Source organism: Eptatretus burgeri, chromosome 4, assembly GCF_056783735.1.
Source record: "Eptatretus burgeri isolate ZD-2024b chromosome 4, Ebu_testis_v1, whole genome shotgun sequence".
In the NCBI taxonomy this organism is placed as follows: Eukaryota; Metazoa; Chordata; class Myxini; order Myxiniformes; family Myxinidae; genus Eptatretus; species Eptatretus burgeri.
Genome location: NC_140964.1, coordinates 78591468 through 78613893, shown reverse-complemented (window position 1 = coordinate 78613893; position 22426 = coordinate 78591468). Strand labels below are relative to the sequence as shown.

General features: G+C 40.9%; 1 protein-coding gene across 3 annotated transcripts in view; it reads right to left on the bottom strand.

Annotated features, from left to right (window-relative positions):
* Positions 1-2165: 2165 nt before the first annotated feature.
* Positions 2166-22426, bottom strand: part of LOC147028459 (RILP-like protein 1) — an 86883-nt gene continuing 66622 nt past the window's right edge. For 2 of the 3 annotated variants that reach the window (XM_085878872.1, XM_085878874.1), the window contains 4 exons: positions 17053-17319; positions 16137-16279; positions 14139-14237; positions 2166-11929 (listed from right to left, as the gene is read on the bottom strand). In XM_085878872.1, coding sequence (XP_085734998.1) covers positions 11854-11929; positions 14139-14237; positions 16137-16279; positions 17053-17319 — 585 coding nt within the window. In that variant the 3' untranslated portion in view covers positions 2166-11853. The remainder of the gene's footprint in view (positions 11930-14138; positions 14238-16136; positions 16280-17052; positions 17320-22426) is intronic. The other variant, XM_085878873.1, reaches the window with a different exon arrangement.

Sequence of the window (22426 nt, the reverse complement as noted above, 5' to 3'; positions counted from 1 at the left end):
AAACCGTAGGCCTGGACAACATGCATACAAGAGACGGAGTACTTGGTGGTGCCTCATGGACGAGAGGAAAAGTGTCGAAGGCACAAATGTGGCTCGTGACAAGCCGATGCCAACGGATTTGAGCGCCCAGCTCGAGCATGCAGCGTGGCAATATGACGCTCATACTCCTATCGGCATCGCTCGCGCATGACGCGTGGCAAGATGGCGGCGACGACATCCTTTTGTCGGTACCGCTCACGCACCAGTCTCGGCGTGTCCAGCCCCTGTAAAGTCGACGGCACAAAAGAGAAATATCTATGGTGTGTTCCAGCTGGTTTTTCACAAGGTCCAGTGTGCGAATCCAGGCCTGGCCTGTACACCAGACCAGGCCAAATCTGGGTGTTGGGCTCCGCAGGTGGATCGACGGGATGAAAAGACGTGGTCCAGCCGCGCAGGGAGCAAGGACAGTCAGAGGCCCCGTGGCTGGACTCAGGATGAACCTGGGAATGACCTGCATGTTGGATCCATAGCCAAGGAGGAACAGCTCATCGAGTCACTCCTCATAAAGCAGATCGCAGACTGGAAAAAAACCAGTTCCTCTTGCCTTTTGGCGCGGGCCTTTCCGACCACCCCGGGGACACGTGATTGGTCCATCGTTCGAGTTTGCAACAGCTCTCTGCCAATGGGTTGCTGGCACGTCTTGCTGACTGACTGTCAGGGCGCTGGGCGGGGGCTGATTAAGAGGGAGGAAGAAAAAGAAGACGCCTCTCGTTACACCACCACTGTATGAACACTGGACAGCCTGCTACACCTCCCGACACACATGTAATGTCCGATTACCAAACAACCTGGCTGAACATGCATTTAAGGGGGGATCTGGGCTAATCCTATATTTAATAACCCACTAAGGGCCCATTTTCGCAACAGTATTACATCGTCAATGCAGGGGGGACTGCATCAGTGGTACAGTCATGCTCCCAGCAGTGACACCACCAGCAGCCACAGGATTCATACCAAATGATGAGGTATAAGAATATAAACTTAATCACAACTGTGGTGAACACATTATAATGATACTTTAATGAAGATCTCAATAATTGGGGAAATATTGTTTGTACACGGCAAAAGAAAGGCCTGCATATTTAAAGCCAGAATCTTGATTCGGCTCCACTCCCCATTTTTATCTTGTCAATCATCCAACAAACCCCAAATTGGTAGCCCCAATCACAGAGCCTCTCAGGTTCCATCTTCTACTCTTTTACAGAGCAGTGTTGGAGAAAAATCAGGCATGTATACTGAAGCACTCAGGAGCTATCAGAAGAACAACGAAAGTTAAAAAGTACTGCAGTAACTTTATTTCCTTTAAAACTGCAAATGCAAAAGCATGAGAGAAACTCAAAAAAACAGCAGGAAAATAATGAGTACAGGTAGTCACATCTCATATGCATGGACTCACAACTCCTCTGGAGTGCAATGAAAAAGTATGACCTTTCAAAAGACCTTTGTCGACACCAAGAGCATACGCAGGTATTCTCTTGTTAAATCAACATGCACAGTCCATGGCGATACAAAGCCATAAAATTGATTATATTTATAAAACTGCTGCTTACAGAGACTTGTGTTGTAAAAAGCAGCATCAACATGGAAGCACATGATTACATAATAAAAAATAAGCTTCAATACCTCATCCTCCTTGTGTGCTTTATAATCATTACCAGGATACATGTTGTGTGTGCTACATTTAAACTTGTAAGCCATGCAATGGCAAAATGCTCATGAAAACAGCACGCAATATGCCTCAGGATATGGCACTCGCTTAGTGGTGAGGACACTGGACTGGCATGCGTGAGATAGGGTTTAAATAAATAATAAGATGGTATCATGTCAATTGGTAATGACTTAACCATTTTACTTCGAAAAAGCTACAAGTGGGGTGACAGAACTGTTGGGATGACCCCCATGTATGTATTATGAATTAGATATTATCTTAACACAAGCTTAGAGAACGTAGTTTATACAAACTCACTCTAGTTCATGTTCAAAGGGAACTGTGGTTGCGGTTAGTGTTGCTTTTCATAACATAACATACAATGAAACATAAATGAATAAAACATCCTTGTCAAACCCATCTTATCCACAGTTTATGTTTAACAGTAAAGGTGTTATTTTTTTTAATAATTTAAAAAAAATCCTGATTTAGAGTTGCACTCACATCCCTGTCATGAAGTATACATGAAGATTGTAGATAGGTTAGAATGGCAGACCTCCACAAAGCATGACCATGGACCATGACCCAAAGGGGGCAGTGTGTAATTGCCACATTGGCCAGTAGCCACCTTCTTTATCTTTTTGGAGTTTAAACAGATCTATTAAATTCAATCCAGATCAAGGAATGTCACTCCTAAGTGATAATTCTCACAATTCATATCAATAGTAAACGTCACATGAGGTGTTGTCACTCCACTTAATCTTCATTTTTGTTTACACACTGAGATTTTGCTTCTGAATCAAAAGCGTAATAAGAGATTAATCAATTGTCCGATTGCTCTACAAACAATTTTAGCCAGGTCTGCACCCAAGCAATAAGTTTCGCAATTTGATTGAATGCAACTAAATCACATGCAAGTGGACGTTCATGCAAGCATTCAGCAGAATTTGCAAAACCAGTTCTTTACTGTAGATATAGACTCTACTTCCTCAATATTTGTAATAATAGATTTTATCACATTCGCATTAGTGAACTATGATTGGATGTTAGAATCCCAACTGTGCTTTTTAATTTCTTGTAGTGAAGACACAGTAAATTTGGCAAAATGTCAACTGTAAAAGTAAACTGTGGAGAGGAGGCCATCAAACATTTGGCGGGGTTATTGCGAGAGATTTGGTGGAAAATGAAGGACACCAGCATTTTTGTGGCTTTGATTCTGCGTTCTTCATAATCACATTCAAAACGACAACAGATACAACTATAGTGACCAGCTCTTCATTGGTAGTTCGTGAAGATAATGACCAAAATAATAAACACCACCAGGAGTAAGCACAACTGCCAGAATAAATGCTCAACTACTTGCTCAGGTGCATACAAAGTTGCATGAAATGAAGTTGCACAACATATTACTCATGTGTGGACCCAACTTAGTATTCCAGGTTTTTATTGAATCATTCGGTGCAGCAGTCTGAAATTGTAAATTACTTTTATGAAATGTGGCAATGTGGAAATGCTTCATGGTATTTGTCAGAGTGCTTCAAATTTGTTCAGCATGTTGCTGTTATCTTCCTCTTAAAAACGACTAAATAAGAGTATGAAGTGGAATTCAGGGGTCAATCACTTCCTATTTTGATTGTAATTGCACTGCTCTTTTAAAAATTCGTCACTTCCTTTTCAGTAACTGGAAGAGAATGGTATTACCCCACGCACGTGAAACGAAAAGCCGGGTTTAGCAATTGGTTCACTTCTGTCTGTCTGTCTGTCTATGTGTCTACACACGTCAGTTTATTATCGAGGAACAACTTGATTTCAATTGAGCGTTATATTTTGAATGTGAATCGGAACATGAATCGTAAAACAAACCTGCAGTTTAGCAGGACTTTGGCTCTGAATTTGACCCGATCGCACTTGCGCAGAGAGTAGTGTGATACTTATTTTTAATCTGTCTGCCTGTCTAGCAGTTGAGCAAAATTCAAAATCATTCCAAGCGTCATGAAGGACACAAACAACAGGCATGAAGAACGAATGCAACATGTTACATAATGTGGTGTAAAACCGCATAAATGGTGGTAAACTTACGGAATTAATTTTTTTCTTTTATGACCCTTAAGCTCTTTACCTCCACCACCGAAGATGAAAGAGGTTATGTTTTCACCCCTCTCTGTCTCTGTTTGTCTGTCTGTGTGCAGGATATCTCAAAAAGTTGTGCACTGATTTGGATGAAACTTGTTGGACAGGTTGGGTGTGTGACCACGATAAATTGATTCGATTTTGGTGAAGATCTGAATCCGGATTTGGATAGGAGAATTATTTAACTTTTACAGTGATTCTTCACCATTGAGAGATGTAGCCAAAAACGATACATAGCACAATATCTCAAAAATGTATTGGGCCAGATATGTTCTCGTGGATCAGGCAATACATGGTGGAGGTATGTGCTTTACTGAGTGCCCTTCTAGTTTATTTTATTTTCGAGTTATATACTTGAACACTATAGAACACAAATCACCTTTTTGCTGCTTCCAAAAACCTCCAATCAAAGATATGTTATACAAGACACTACATCGACAGCAGTAAACTTCCAAAACTTTCTTTTTTATACACAACCTTTAAAATAATTATTTTATTTCAATTCAATTAATTTTATATTTGAGCACTGCATGGGGTAAGATGTTTTATAAACTCGTTTTGCGACATGTTATAGTCGACAATCATTAACAGCTTGAGATTCCATACAATTCCTTCTACGGAATGGCCTCAAAACCACAACCAAGTCACCAATGAACCAAGTCATTTATATTGGTCATGGTTTGCTTGATTAAAGTCATACTTTTTTGTTTTACATTTCGTATTTGATACAAAGGTGCGAAATAATCCTTTAAGGATGGATTAAAACAGCAACCACCACGAATCAACTAGTGGTTGACAGCATGAGATCTAGATTTGCAGCATGGTTCAGAGGTAGTATACTCACTGGTACGACAACCAAATTATAGCTTCCTGTCCTGACTCCTACCAGGAAGAGCAATCGCAAGTTACACAGTGTGTTCTCTGTGTGATGACCACTTTCCAAGTGCCGTGAATCTGGAAAGAGCATGTCCACGTATGGAACAAAATGGAGGCAGAATGGGTAGAAATGGAGGCAGAAACACAAAAAATGGAGAGGCAGAAATGGAGGGAGAAACACAAAAAATGGAGAGGCAGAAATGGAGGCAATGCACTCGTTTCTAAATTTTACGAGATTAAGTATAACAACGCTGTTCAGTGCATCAGTTGAGAAGGTAAGCAAATAAATCAGTCATATCAATGTTAAGCTTCATTAAAAAAAACAGGGAAGATGACTAACATGGCAATGATGAGGGGTAAGAAGATAACTAAAACCTACAAACATATGTTTTTCACTGCTTATGTTCATTAGTAGTTAAGAGCAGGTAATTCGTTTTAAGCTACATTCATCCACCATATACCAACTCCCATCTTGTCCATTAGATTTGTGTTGTTGTGTTGTCCATGCCCAGTTTTCAGATGTCCAATGGTAGGCCACAAATTAAAAGTCAAGGTATCCACATTAAGTTTGTGACGTGAACTTGCCGATTATCGTGTATTGAGACTAACTTTGAACAAACTCTGCTTGCAAAATGGTTAACTCGACGTAGGTAAACTCAAATTTCATCGAGTTTGGATCATCCCCAAATATATAATCGACTTCACAAGCTGGATGATGAACATGCCAGAAACGCTGAGGCCTAAACGAGCTGTTCAGAACCATGCAAAATTCACAATTATGGACTTTAGTGTCACTGACCCCAAAACGGTTGGCCTGACCTGCACGCAAAAATGGCATTAAATAACTGTTTATAATCATGTGCAACATAGACCTTCAGTCACGAATGTGTAGCAAGGATTTAGCTGAACTACGGAATTTCAAAACGGGCAACTCAGTTTAAGCTCTTTATCAATTAAAAAAAAATAACTTCCTTCTTGGCAATTGTCTCTAATCAGCTGAGAACGTACACCAACCATGTCAAATAATAATGTGGGTTAAGTGGGAGCTCATGTGTTAGAGGATTAGGGGTTGCAGTGAACACTCAGCAGTCTTCAGTGGAGCCGATATCAAATACACAGCAGCCTATTGATTATCTATAACAAAGTATGTCTGTGCCAAAGCAGGTCAGATCCCAATAATAGTGTTAGCTGCATCATTCCTCCTTTCTCCAACCTCTATACCCAAAATAAAAATTGACAAGAAGTAGTGATGCGTTGAAGGGACAAAAAAAAAGGCACCCATCGATGAGAAGAAAGGATGGGTTACATTGTCTCACTGGGGTTCCTCCACCTTCTGATTACCTGTAGTAAAGGCAGCCTTTGACTTTGCATTTCACCAGAACGGGCACTGATTATGTAGGGAAATCCCCTCATTACTACTTATGAGCTTTACAAAGATGATGGCTTTTTGTCTATTTAATGGTACTTTGATGGAAATATCTTGAGAGAAAACTTTGAGATTCAGTCTAAACCACAGGACTAACAACAAATTTGATTACTTTTGTGAAGGCACCCCCCCCCCTATCCACATCCACAACTACTTGATTTTTACTGGATACCGTAAAAAAAAAAAAAATAACAATTTTACTTCATAATTCATAACTTGTCAAAAACAAAAATGACGCATATATAAATATGAAAAACTAAAAAAAACTGCCAAAGAAAATGAGGTTTTTTTTCCCTCACACTGTCCAATCAAGGCATGTTTCTCATGCATGGTTAATGATGCAGCACAGCCCTTGGCCAATCAAATGCTTTGTTTCAATCGTCCAAGAATGCAAACACCAGTGATCATGGCAGCATACCTGACGCCAGTGTTTCAGTTTATCATTCAGAAGGGAATTCATGGTTTTTGCTGGATGCATGTTGTTGCCACCCACGGTAATGCAACTTCTTTAGTGAGAAACGTTTTATGACATTTTGAGTGTGCTGACCTTTGGAAAGACGTGAATTCGTGGCATGAAACTGAATGGAAGATCACCACCAATATAGAGGACTTTGAGTTTGACAAAGAAAAGAATGCAGTTGATGAACAGCTGGGTGAACAAACTGAAGGAGTTGAAAGTAGGTCTCGATCGACTTTCAGACATGGTTAGGTCGCTGTGCACGTAAGTTGAGAATTGTATTAACCATTATATTTTAGGCCTCGGCATCAGTGTGGGTGCCTGGGTCTTGTGGGTAAGAAACTAAAACCGGCAGACATCCGTAGGGTTCTCGTAGTTCTACTATTACTAACGTCAGACCGGCTAAAACTGCAGGAGGGTTAGGTTTAACTTACGAGTTGGACAATAACATTGGAAGCCTGACATTCCAGAAGGAAGTTTAATGTCGTTCAAATGAGTAAAAGGTGGGCCTGTCCCTGGTAACGTTATCTCTATGATCAGAAAAGTCTATGTTACATGGTCACGGTTGTTGGTAGTCTCATAAATATGAGCCCCTTAAATGTTGGTAGGGATATAACTAGATGTCTAGAATTCAAAATTTAGCTTTGCACAGTTGAGTTGAGAATTTAATAATTTGTTTGACTGGCGTGATAGTACTTATAAATGTACATACATTGTAGTCTCGTACGAGTCATAGATCTAAATTTTCTACACTCGACTCAGCAGTCCAGTTCTAAAAACGATCAAAGCAGACAGAAACCTCTTCCAAAGACATGATCATTACTGGGGTGAGAAAGCTGGATGTCAAGATGTTGATCTAAAATCTTGGTCTACTGCCATTGTCTCTTGTAAATGTGGACAGTTCTCTAAACAAGACTGTGAAGTCCAACCTGATGCACTTCATCAAATTGAGAGTCCAGCCAACACCTGTGATCGAAAACATTCCTTGTGGGAATGTTTGGATTATCAATGGGACGATGATGCTTCAGGAGATGCCTCAAAAGGATGTCCCGGCCACGTTTGGAATGCTGGCAAATTATCTGCTGAAGCAGCTTGTGGACACGGTGAAGAGGATCTACAGTGATGTCGTGCATTTCAATGTGGATACATATCGGCAGGTCAGTATAAATAGTGGTGAGAGAGGTCGAAGAAAAGCCGCTGGAAGCCAACTCACGAGGACCGATTCTGAAGAACAGAAAGTACCTCAACAATGAGAAATTAATGTCTTGCAACAAGGATAAGAAGGCTGTCACACGTTTTGTTTTCAAGACGTTGTCATCGTCCAGCACATGTTCTGAGGAATGTTTGTGTTGTGATGACATGATGGTAAGTGCCACTCACTTTGTGATACTGAAGGGGCCATGGAGGAAGACGCCTTAAAGGAGCTGGAATACAACTGTGAAGAAGCTAATACAAGACTCTCTCTACTGCTTCTCTTCTTTCTACCAGCTCATCAGCCAGCAGTACTCTCTCAGTTGTAATCAAGAGCCCAGACACATGTGTTTGTCCTTGGTGTGGCTCGAGCCAATGAGACTGAAGAATAATTTGACTGATGTACAAAATAATGTTGGGCAAACATGCCTCCGACAAGTGAATCTCTGCAGAAACGCATGTTGAGGGCCACCTACCATTCTGCAATCCACACTAGGTGCTTGGAGTCATTTCCCATCATTCCAGGTTCAGATAGTCATGAATATAAAGTTTCAAAAGAAAAGAGAGAGAAAGAGAGAAAGAGAGAAAGAGAGAAAGAGAGAGAGACAGAGACAATAATGTGAAAAATAAATGGATGTAACAGAGATCAGTGCAGGTGAATGCCATGATGGTCTGGAAAATATGCTCTCCACTTGCTGCTGTTTCTCCCAATCAGGGATTAGCTTTGAAACATTTTCTCCACGTTTATTCTGCGCAAGGTTCAGCTGTCTTTATTCCGTTTCTTCCTGTGCAATTGTTCATTCTTCAATCTCTGCTTTTTAGCTTTCCTCTGCTTCTTTTACTTACTGATGTACTAACCAGCCAGCTATTGGATATAATATATTAATACCATTATTTTTGTGCCGTAAAGGCACATCAGGCTGCAGAGGGAGTTTTATTGGTATAGAGTACAGTCGTGGACGGGTCACCACTCCGATGCAGGTTACCCCGAATGGTTATTACCTCAGTACAATGGTACTCATTTCACAGACCTTGGAAGGATGACAGGCTGAATAAACCCCACCTGGTGTTAATTCAACGGTGAACAGGGGCTCAAAATCAGGACCCTGAGGTCCCAAGCCAGCCATCTTCACCACTAAACAAACACCAGGCTAGCTATTTGATATGAGAGATATTATCAGTTAAAAAAATGAACAACTATCGTATTAAATAAAATAAATAATGAAAGGAAGCATCCATCTAGATGGGAAGTCTGTGGAATCCTATTACACGCATGTCCTCAGTTTACATCATGAAAAATAGTGCCGATATTACCTACAAGAGCCACTCTCCCATTGAATAATGCACAAATGTGTAAGACAGGACAAGAAAGGGCATCCTCCATAAATAATTCGCTTTTAAGCTTGAAATTACTAATGAATGTGCAACTTTCACCACTGACGAGTTTTGTATCGTTGCGAAGCATATTTTCTCTACCGATATGCACAATATCAAGTCTTCGCAGGATGGTGGTCAAAAAAGCTTAAAACTAGAGCCATTTTGCTGATCACCCTGAAGTCTAATCCTCCTGGGAAGGGAGATATGTTTGTGATGATTTTTTTTTTTTGCAAGAGTTCATCGACAATGTTAGTGTGGTATGGAAAATAATGAAGGAAGCAGTTTTCAGCACATTTGAGCTGCTGAACAGTGCAACACATTTGGTGATGGCTCAAATGCGAAGAGAACGCCAAAATCTGAGAAGCAAAATCGAAATTACACGGCCATTGCATCCATTGTAGCATTCTTAGTCTCCATGCTTGTCAGCTTCTACAACTACAAGAAACCTTGCTACGAGACGCAATGGAAGAGTGTGGAAGGTGGAGGGCCTGATGAAAATGATAACTTGCACGTGGACACAACGCAACTCCCATACGATGAACACCGGTGGGAGCTGGACCACTCTCGTCTTCATCACAGCAAGGCACTTGGTTCTGAAGCATTTGGAAAAGTACTGCAGGCCAAAGTAGAACTGTTCAAGGATTGGATTCTCCAAACGTTACAACTGAGCATGTGGCAATGTTCAGAATGTTGTTTGGATCTCATTCCTAATGGAAATGCTGTCAAAAGCAGAGAGCAGCTCATTTCTGCAAAATCCATGACTGGTAAGGCCTAAGTCACATTTGCTCTACGGCGAGGATACGGCAGCTGTACGCCCTCTGAATTGACAGAAACGTGCGGCGGCCGCAGAGTTTCTGCGGTGGCCTCAGGGTGGCCCTACGCCGTTTGGCTATATTTTACAGGCCGTAAGGTTGCCGTGGAATTATAACGCGGAGTTATAACTTTCTTCATTTCTACGTTCGCCGTAGCAATTCGACAAGCTAAAACAAAAAAAAAATGGTTAAAAAAAAAAACCCCACTCATTACCGTCCGTGTGGCCGCACGTTCGCCTTAGGGCCCCCTTGCGGTCGCATTGCATGTGCCTTGAAAATTCTATGGCCGCCGCAGGAACGCCCTAAGGTCACTGTGCGACATAAAATCAAAGACCGTACGGCACCCCCACGTTTTCGGTCTCCACAATTTATAAATATGCCGTGCGGCACCCCGAAAAATAAAAACATATGTGACTGCTACATTGTGTGACCGTGGAAATACTGCGGCCGCCATATAATCGCTAGTGGCCGTAGATTTTGAAGACCCCACGGCCGCCGTGGCAAATGTGACTAAGGCCTAAATACGCCGTGCGGCTCCCCGAAAAATAAAAACATATGTGACTGCTACATTGTGTGACCGTGGAAATACTGCGGCCGCCGTATAATTGCTAGTGGCCGTAGATTTTGAAGACCCCACAGCCGCCGTGACAAATGTGACTTAGGCCTAACCATTCAGCAAGTTTTAACTTCAAAGCAACATTTTTCATCAGATCGTACTAGGTTATTTCGGAAGTGTCTGATCATTTACATATGATAACCAGAATGTGATTTTCTCTACGAACATGGGGAAGGGCTAGATTAGATGAACACGTGGAGCGGATTACACAGATGTGCTGCAAACAATTCTTGCTCTTCCATGAGCCTCGCTCCTATGTAAATAATATATTTTAAGTGAAGCTCCTGTTGTTATCTCCACGATTTTGTTTCCAATTGTCACTAAGCCCTTTTACTTGATTCTTACTTGTGCCCCACACCACATAAACCTGCCCCCACCCCCCCCCCCCCCGATGAAAGCTGCTTCCATGTGTTCCACATTAGTTTGTTCCCAATCATTCCTTTAATCGGTAGGTTATCCTTATATCCTCTCTTATTTTGGTTCTTCTGCAAGGCTACACAATGTACTTTAAAAGACAATGGAAGGAGAATCTTAATGAAAGCCATTGAAAGTGTAAGATAAACTACGGAGCCCAGAAACCTGGCATGATGCGGTAGTTTTACTTGTAGATGAACCTCATTTGAACGAGTTCTTGCTACAAGTTTAAAGGAGGCAGCCATAAATAGTTTGGAGGCGTTTTGGATGATGGTGAGTTTGGATAAACGAGATGCTGTTGTGGTAAATGCATTTTACATAACCAAAGGATTACTGGAGAAAAACATTGATAGATATCAACCGACTTAATTGAAAACACCTCTGCTCCGGAGCCTTGACTGAGGCCAAGTCTCAAAATAAACAGAAGTCATAAATTCTGGAGAAGCAACAAAATAAACAGAAGAATTCTGCAAAAAGGGATAATGGAAGAACAAAAATCCCTTTGTTCTGAAATGACTGTCCATGGATTATCACAAGGCACATCATTTGACCTGATTCTGCAATTTAATAAAAAAAACAAATATAATAAATTAAAAAACATGTGCAAAGTCTTGCGTTTGAAGAATGTCCCATTTAACATTCCAGTTTTGCACAAAAATATACTGCTGATGGTTGGTTGCATCAGCTTGACATTTAATTTGCAAAAGTGCACACAAAAAAAGGCACTGAAGCACCGGACATGCTGTGGCACCATTGTCCTACACACAGACGTTCCCACTCCACCGCAGGATGTCCGGGAGCCAAGGTGGGCGAGCCATGCACGTTCGGGCAAGGAACCTGCAGTCGACCACCACGTTACCATGGTAGCTAGGGCTGGCCTTGAGACATCGTCAAAGACTTACGTGGAGCGGCTGTCGACTGTCGTTCCTTGAAAAAACTGAATCTGGGACAGAGGCAGGTTCACACGTCAGCTCTGAACCAATGACAATAACTTCACCAGATAACTACCAGAAAAACCAGAACTAGCATATCTATTGCATTCTGCACAAGTAAGTTTGACGTTGACGATCAAAGAAAATTGGTTGAGTTTAAATATATTACATTTAAACAAGGGTAACCAACCATTGCATTTATTAAATATGGGAATATAAATATATTAGATTTAAACTAGAGTAACCATTGCATTTTTTTTATGATGGAATTGAATCTTGTGGAAGAAAAGGAAAGCAAGAGGAGAAGTGTCAACAGGGACAAATAGGGGGAAACAGGATGAGAATATATCAATGAACCACAGCACAATAGGACTAAATGCAGATGAAGGGAATAATATGGTCTCAGCATGTATAGTAAAGATTAGTGGTAAAAATGGAAGAGGCAACAAGATGGGGGTGGCAGCAGGCATGAAATCCTGGAGGGAAGAGATCTAAAGAAGAGATTCGGGAAAGCAATTCCACAGGTGAGAGAAGAGGGGAATGAATGAAAGGTGGTGACTGTTGAGTTTTGACTATAGAAATGAACAAGGAAAGGATTTATCGTAGAAAATGTGCAACCTGCAGGGGCAGGGGGAGGGAAGAGAGATGAGAAGGCCAGTGGAGCAAGACAAGTATTGAGCTGGTTCAAAAAAAAAAAACTTCAGCGTCACAAATTTGTCTGCAATGCGCAAGACATGTATCTTAAGACTGAGTTTCACATCACAAGACAACTAGAATGGCACTCGGGAGAGCGCATACCACCTCTTCCATGTTGAACAGTTTACGTTTGTATCCCACTGATTGGACTGATCTGGATTCGGACCTGAACGAAAATCTAATCGGCTTGTTCAAGTCACCTACCCAACTAATCCACCAAGTTTTGTCATAGCCCATCCACAACTTTTAGAAATGTCATGCTGTATATCGTTTTTGGCCCCATCTCTCAATGGTGAAGAATCGCTTGGAGAATTAAAACATTCTCATACCGTGTCTAGATCTGGATTCGGATTTTCACCTAAATCGAATCAATTCTCCCTTGTCACACACCCAACCTGTCCACCAAATTTAGTCTGAATCCAGGCATAACTTTTTGAGATATCCTGCTCACAGACAAACAGACAAACGGACAGACACAGACGAACAGACAGAAAACCAGACAGACAGAGGTGAAAACATAACCTCCATCCACCTTCGGTGGCGGAGGTAATGAAATGGAGGGCATTATATTCCATAGCATAAAGCGGGGCAAGATGATAAGCAGCAGCAGCACACGTTTACAGGGTGGAGCCATATTCCATGACATGTCAGATGAAGGCCTTGAACACCACTGAAAATATCTAAAGAGTGGGGAGGAAAGACTTAGCCCTTCAGAGAATTCCAAGGTTGTAGCTGGCTTTGGCCTTGGCTTGGAGATGAGATCTACTCAAGAAAGGTTATCGCTGATAGTTAGGCCCAGGATCACCAGCGGCCGTACCTCTCCCAGAGGCTGTTCACAGAAAGAAGTTGATGGATTTGCCATCTCGTCCTGATGGAACGACAAAGTGAGAATGTGCTTTCTTGGTGCCTTAAAAGACATGTTCTCGGTGAATGACCAATTGCTTATTTTCTCCATAGTCGAAGAGAGATCCTGCCACAGCCTGTCTGATAAAGAGGTGAGGACCTATCCTGCACAGCATGATCATCAGTAAAGTGATACAATGGACCTTCCAGTGGTGAAGAGAGGTCTTTGATGAGTATCCAGAACAAGATTGCTCTTCGAACATTACTTTGAGGGACACCAACCTCTACAATTAGAGCATGGGAGAGAACACTATCCAAAGCAAACTACCACATGCAAGCACACAGGAAATTGTATAGCCAGTGGAAGAGGTAACCCAGGATCCCATTAACTGACAGGTTGGAAATTAGGGCCAGGTGACAGACAGAATGAAATGCACATGAGATGATGCTCATCACTAACAGGTACTCAAACAACTTTATAACAGCAAGGGAGTTTCACTTCCATGCTCAACATTAACCTTCGCTTAGGTTGTTGACGTAAATCACCCGAGCACATTTTCATTGCATAGAATTCCACGATTTGCTAAAAGATTTAATTCACAATAATCCTTAAAGCGATATGAACATTTAAGCCTCAACACAAGATTTTTCTCCAGAACAGTTTAAGAGCAAGGCACTCACAGTCGCCGGATGCTCGATTCCTGCTGTGACCGTCGCTGCCCATCGGGAAATGATGCGGAAGATGCAGCTGGTGTGCCATCTTCAGTCTCTTCACACTCGCTGAAAAGACAGATGGAAGATGAGTGGTTCAACAGCTCGGTCTCACTTGCATTCCAAGTTGGGAATTGTTTTTTAGAACTCAACCTGAGAATTTTGTAAATGTGTAAAGGGTACAATTATTGATCGACTGTTGATCAACAGCTTTGGCACGAAAGTTTTAACACATCACTCACTGCACAATAAAAACGATTGGCATTAACCCACTATAAGGCATGAGGCCTGGGTATCATAATGACCTGAGACTCACTTCCCAATCTTCAATTCCTGCAAAACCCGTTACATCAGCCTCAATTTATTAATTTTTTTATTTATAAATATATCGATCTATTTTATCAATAAGTTAGGCAATTTAATTGCAAACAACACAAAAAAAAAAAGACATCCACAAATTTATCTGATGGTATCGGTAAAAATAAATTGTTTTATTTTCACAAAAGAGATTTTCAGGAACATTTTCAAATATCGTTTTTAATGGTAGCATCATCATGGAACCTTCCTTATTGACGTCATGGTTGGTGTCACTGTGGATGTTTAAGCAAAGAATGCCCAAAGTACCAGGTCTACTTTTGATAATTGACACCCTACCTGGCTGCAGAAGACCGTTTCCTCAAACTTGAATCAAATCTCAGATACAGATGAAAAAAAAAAGACTCGAGTACAAATATGTGTGCCATCCACTGAACATTTATTTATAAGAATACAGATTAGCAATGAACTAATCATGTTGCAAAACCCAGGTTTTGCCATTCCTGGAGAGTGCAAGGTAAATATTTTGTTTGGAATGGCATTATATGACGTTATTACAGTTTTCTCCGCCCTAAAATAAATTCCCTACAGAACACCATCCACCAAGGAGTGGAAAGTGGGATTGAACAGTCTCAATAAGGCAGTTCCACAGACAGAAGAAAAGAGGAACAGAGTGGAGGTGTGTGTGGTAGACCTGAATTTTGGGAGTTTAACAAGGAGGAAGTTACTGGAAGAACCTCCCAATTGTGGAGTTCCTGGGGGCTGAGAGATCAGAGGGAGCTAAACTAAAGGCCTCATTTGAAGAGAGGTGGTCAGATGAGGAGTGTTCCAGGCAAATGTGTGGTGGCCAGAGGATATTTTACACGATTGTGTGGACATTTGTGCAAAAAGAAACCTGGGGATTTAAAAAAAAAAAAAGACCAACTGTTTTAGAATCACTCATCTATCAAGTAAAAACAGGTCACAATTACCTCCAATTTATATACACGTTCCCCCAATGTTATCAACTATCCAATGACCTCACAAACACTGTTCGAGTAAATCTCGCTTTTTACACTCCCATAGAAGTCGTGGTAAAACGCTACGGCCTCGATTCATGGTCTAAGTGCAAATAAATGTTGTGGATTGGAGTCTTGGATGTCTTGCATTCACAAACCTGCGTTTAAATACTCAAATGAGGTCCTCATAGCCAAATGAGGTTTACAACCTGATTTACAACCAAATGAGGTTTACAACCAAATGAGGTTTACAACTAAATGAGGTTTACAACCTCACAGCCACAGCCAAACAACAACTTATTAGTAATCAGGTGAAAGTCCACATTTGAATAAAGGTTTGCTACATAAACAATCATATCTTTTTCAAACACAGCAAGGAGGTAATCGTTATGGATCTCAGTCAGTTAGATCTCAATTAATGATGACCTTTTGAATCCCAGCTTCAGCAGTGTGTTTCCAGTGAGCACATATGATAACATTTACTCATTGGAGATGCAAGACATCTCTGCAGTTTTATCTTTACAATGGTGTACAATATTAGTTTTATCTTTGCATATAATCAATAAAGAAAGGGTGTTAACAATCTTTCAGAACACCAACATGAAAAACCTTGGTTGGACAAGGAAGGGAGTTTGTGGCTACTCTCCCGACATACCTTTTGTAATAAGCCAGCTCCTCCTGCAACAGGAACAGCTTTGCCTTGAGCTCATTTCTTTCCTGGAGAACGTCTCGCAGCTCCTGGAGGGTGAACCGTGGCCGGTTGGGGTCATTGTGGTCCGTCGTTTGCTTGTTCTGTCCCTGAAAGTGGTAGCGGTTTTGGCGAGCATGAATGATCAAAGTGATTTGAATCGCTGTAGTAACTAGTTCCAAGTATCCCACAAAATTGTGGTTTCCATATCAGGAGGCCCCACTACAACACAGCAGACCCAAGTTTCATGATGAACTTGGAAATCAACAAACCATATACTAAAACCTTTTGAAGTGAAACTTCTGTCCTTGCTCTGCAGTTTAAAAATAAATTAATGCTCAACAATGAACTTACTACACGCTAAGCAAATCAAAATACTATCACCACCACCCACCAAGTAGAGCATGTTGGTTAATGGTATTTACTTAGCATGCATATGGCTTGATGATCATAAACAAGCAAGCAGTAGCCTGGAAGCCTCACCAAACTGTTTGCATTTCAAAATTAGTTTCTGGCCTTCCTTTCTTAATGGAAATACCAGTGACATTGCACTTAAAAATGTACACATGTATATTGAATACATGCATATCAATTTGCAAAGAAAGGAGATGGAGTGGTGAGGATAGCAAGTCGAAAGCATGAAACAATTATTTTATTCAGAAATGTAAATTACATTCATTCATAATAATATAATCACTGCAAGAGGATGCTCCTGATACCCCTTTGATAAATAGAGATAAACATCAAAATAAATTTAACAATACAAGTCTCCATTGAGCCATTATGGACAATCAACACCAAGTCTTTACACCTATGTGCAATGCTTAACATGAACTACCAATCAGTTTGAGAAGAAGGAAGTGCAAATGAGCAGCGCATGTACATTTGCATCAAGCTCAACCTCTGGCTGGGCTTCAAAGTCGGTCTCATCGGATGTTTCATTTCCAGGCTCATCAACTTGCTCCAGATATGCTCCAGCAACAGAAGCTGCAGTCTCTCGTAGTTGAGTGAGTTCCTGCTCTCGCACTTGCATTCCAGCCTCAAGTTCAGCCCGTTGGCCAGCTAGAGCTCGGCCCTGGGCGTCCAGCACGGCCAGTTTGTGCCGAAGCTCATTGTTGAGCTTCATGAGGCGTGCGAGTTGCTGCTGGAGCTGCAGGGACACATACATCCAGGAACAAGCTTAGAAATGTGTACTCCACCAGGCCATTTATTTATTGCAAAAGCAATTTGAACAAACTAATGAGATGAACCTGGATTTGAAACTTGTATTCCAAACTCTGTCTCATTACTTCTCTGATGCTCAGCTTTTTCATACATCGCTTCCTTACCAATACGTCATATTCTATCATTATACAGCGGTGGTAATAATAATAATAATAATAATAATAATAATTATAGATTGCTCCCATACCCTTTTGGGGTGCATCAGGGACATACACGACTGATTGTGAATGTTTCCCTCATTGAAAATTTGTCCGGGACAGGCCACTACTCCACTGGAAGCTGCTGGCAAAGCAGCCCTCAACTCAGATAACCACACAGTGGCCTCTTTTCAAAAGTTACTGTGGGATCTTTAATGTCCACAAATGAAATGATAGTCCATAAAAGTCAGATTTATGTCCGCTCCATAGTATGTGGTACTCATTGATGAAACACCCTGCCTTACAAGGCTCTTGGATGACAGTTTATAGTCAAATTAGATCAGCTCAAACCAGGTTAGACAGATAAAAGGTGAGCACTCTCTGAGCTATCCTGCCAATTCCTCTTTCGATAAACATGATTTATGGAATTCCACTTAATTGCCAGTGCAGTCTGCATTTTAATGATTGGGAAACTCCAATGGACAATGGACCAAATTAGGTCATGCAACTGCGTTATGAAAACTTATGTTCATTTTAAAGATACTTCATCGAATAATTTGAAATAAAAATGGTATAGGTATTTAAAGATCAACGAAAAACAACCTTAAAATTTAAATTCCAATTTCAGATAATAACAAAAACCTTGCTCAAATTAGTACGTTTGTGCCAATGTGCATGTACACAAACACAAAATGTCTGTAGTTGGTAGGTTAGTTAAAATAGAGATGGAAATCTAAGTTTGGATAGATTGTATGCCTGATGTTGACTTAATGATTAGGGTAGTGGACTTGGGATCCTAGAATCCAGAGTTCAAATACCACTCGGCTGTTGAATTAATACCAGGTGGGGTTGACTCTGCCTGTCATCCTTCTGAGGTCAGCAAAATGAGTGCCAGCATGCTGGTATCCTGTGTCGGAGTGGCGACCCGTCCAGGATTGTGCCCAATAACCAAGGAGACTGCTTAGGCAGCACCAACGCTCTGCACAGAGTATGGTTCCAATGGATGGATGGATGGATAAATTGTTGGTGTGTTCCTGATACACCCAGGCTCTAGAGGAGTGCTGAGACAGCCTGTTAATGAAACGTGTGATAATGAAAAGTATAGGAAATTGGTGGATAATGCTGGTTGGCCGGTACTTAATGCAACTCTAAATTAACATACAATTTTATTTTTTTTGAATACAGTCAAGTAAAATAAAACCTGCTTTTGATTCACCATACTCTGTTACAGCGTCAGTGCTACTGAAGCAATTTCTTAGCAAGGGTTTTACTGGGAGGTTTGTCATTGCCTTCCCAGTAGTAATAGGACAGGAATTTGGAATTTGTTCAGGGTGCCAGCAATAGCTCACCGACTCTTCACAAAGGACACCACGGGATCGTTAACATCCACTAACTAATGCCGGAAGATGGGACACTCTTAACGTCCTTATGAGGGACGGCACACACATTGATGAAACACCCTGCCTGTGAAACACTGGAATTACAGTTTGTAGGTGGGTCAGGATTCGAACCTAGGCTAGACAGCTGAGACGCAAGTGTGCGTACCTCAAGGCCACCCTGCCAGCCGTATAAAATATTACACAATACTTATTTCAGAAATCAGTGCACATGGAAACAACAATGATTACTGTTTTGCACTTCACAATGGACTTCATAATAAAAGTGTTTTTGTATGACAATTCCTTAAATTTGGTATTCTTTAAAGACAGATAATTATAATCTACATTTATAAGTTGAACTACTTTGTTATTTTTACATTAAAAAATACAAAAAAGACAATTTTATTTAAACACCATAGTGATATCCCTGAGCCTGCCACACTTTTCTCATCCTCACTCCTCCCTCTATGCCCCCTCAATGTCCATATACCCCTCTAAAAATTAAGTTTTTAGCTTGACAGATTTATTTAATCTGGTGTTGATGTCGTGCAAGCATGATGGGCCGGATTACCTCCTCCTGTGTCAAATTTCCTTGACATCATCAGTGAAGTGGTACACCAGCCATAAGTGTTTTAATCGAAATCCTTGTTTACCATTGAGATTCAGTATGCATGTCCAGACTGTAACATTTTTACCAATTGGGCTTCTGTCATCAAATCTTCAACAAACCTTTATTATGAGTTTGTGGAGAACACAAATGAATAATATGTACAATTTTTTTTTAACTGTCGTTTTTGTCAAGTTTAGTTCAAGTACAAATTGGATGCGGATGGGCTTTGCATTTTGAGATGCTTTGTAGTTATTATTGTTTTATTTCCTTCTAGTTGCTGGGTTCACCAATGTATGCACAGGTTTTCAAGAGGAGCTTGAAGATGCACAAACAAGCCAAAGCTTATTACATGACTTGTGGTAACCACAGCAACACCAAACTAATAATGCACAAATTGATCAGGGTTTTTTGTAAGAAAACACAAACAAATTACAAGTTTGTCCACAAATGCATGGAATGTTTCTGGAAGTACAACAAAATGCAAGTTGTACACAGGAGGAGGTCATTTGGCCCATCACGCTTGTGCTTCGTCCACACCTCGTCAATTCAATCGAGCAGTCTATTCAGATACTCTGATAATAACCCAATGTACTACTTACACAATTTCATGGGGAGGGTTGTAGGGGTGAGGGATTGCAAGAGTTAGGATAAGGAGTGCAGTGGGGCAGGTGTGTACACATCACCCTTTTTTACTTCATTATTGTTTCAGGGATAAAGAAAGTTGTCAGGTAGGGTATGGCCAAACACCGATAGCACATTCACATTTTGACGAGACCCTCTCACAGATATCATGATCACTACACATGGAAACAACCACCCATACCCAAGCTAAGAACCAGTCATGCCAATGTCCATATACCTCTCGATTCTCAATGACTACAAAAGTACATTTCTTGGATTACAAAAAAAAAATGGAAATAGTATTTAGTTTCCACCATATATTATAATGCAGTATTCACAAACAAAACCACATCTTACAAGAAGCATTCAAAAGGTTCTCCCAACAAGATATTTGCCATCAAACAAACAACAAATTATTTTCAACATACATCAACAATACTATCAAAAAGAATGGCACTCGGAAGAGCACATACCTCCGCCAGGCTGAACAGTTTACGTTTTGTATCCCACCAACAAGCCGGACCCGCATCAGGACCTTAACCAAAATATAATCAGCCTGTTCTTGTCACGTAACCAACTCATCCACCAAGTTTTGTCATAATCTTTCCATTAAGTTTTGAGATATCATGCTACATGTAATTTTTGGCCCAATCTCTCAATGGTGAAGAATCACTTGAAAACATTATAAACAAGAAAAAGAGCAACCAGAGATTGCAGAACTCGCTAAGAGTTGTTTAGTGTGGTGTTTTGTGTAGTTTTTTTGTGTGGAACGTAATTAATAAGAGACATAATTAGAACTGCCACTTTATAACTGCTGGCAGTGATGACCGGGTACCAAGACGTCCCGCTTTTATGCAACCCTGCTTCGAATGGACACCTGACACTGACCCATGACGTTTTTTATTATTATTATTATTATTAAATTGAATTCAGAATGGGATTAAAATAAATTCAATTCAAATCAAATGGAAGATCAAATAGGTACAGTACTGCAATGGAGTAATCAGAAGGAACCCGAACAAACAAAAACAAACAAAGAGCAAAGATCAAGTCATCAGGAGGAACCTTGATAGGATTTGCATTTCAGCTGCTACTTTACCCTCAAACTCATCCAGGCACAGCCAAGTGAGCCTTATTCGAAAAAAAATAATAATAACAACAATAAAAATAAAAACCAATGTCACCCGCAGGGTGACCCGTATCTTGCCAAAAGGTGACCACGTGTGACTTCTTCAAGGTCACACTGAGGTGAACAGAGCTGCTATCCACCAGGAGCGACTCCTTGAGGAATATCTGCCTACGAGAGATTCCGAGGAGAATCGTTCTACAGAGTAACCATGAAAAATGTGTGATTGCCTCATAACGTCACCAAATGACGTCATAATGTCTCAAGCTTGACATATCTAGAAAGCACTCATCGAGGTGTTCAATTTAAGGTACTACATGATATGGTTCCTAAAACTTGAAAATTTGACCTTGGGGTCAAATATGTTTGACCTCAGGCGCTAATCATGAAGGTCAAGGCCAATCGCCACCAAAAATTAATCAGCTGAGCGCCAGACCATGAACTATATTCCCATGAAGTTTGAAGGCGATCCGATCAAAATTACTAAAAAAATAAGGATTTCGTCGACTCCCCTGATTTGCGACAAAGTGACCTTGACCTTTGATTCAAAATTTTGTGCACTGAAAGGGACCTCTATAGGCCTCTGATATGCGAAGTTACAAAAATTTCCAATGATAACTGTGCTCTGCAGAATTTTTTATACGTGATTACAGACAAAGACAAAAAATAATAATAATAATAATAACATACAAGCTGACTAACATATCTTGCAAAAACTTCGTTTTGGCAAGAAAACAAATTAAAAAACCCCACATTTTGGCGTCTCCGGGAGGTCTTTGTTTAAATGACTGATTGCTAATATCGCTTGCAAAGCCAGCCATTCCTTATCAACCGTTTCGTTGGAGTGCTTCCTTGAGTGCTTAAGCCACTTGGTGAGCACTCTACAATATTCGTACTGTCACTGAATACTGTTCGGGTAACACTCGTATAACCAATGTTCTGATGACACGATTTTGCCACAGGTTGAATTTAATAAAACAACAACAACAACAACAGTGCTACGTCATCCGGGGCGAGTTGTCAGTGCTCCCTCATTATGAGCGAGTCGTCCGTGCTCCCTCATTGTGAGCGAGTCGTCCGTGCTCCCTCATTGTGAGCGAGTCGTCCGTGCTCCCTCATTGTGAGCGAGTCGTCCGTGCTCCCTCATTGTGAGCGAGTCG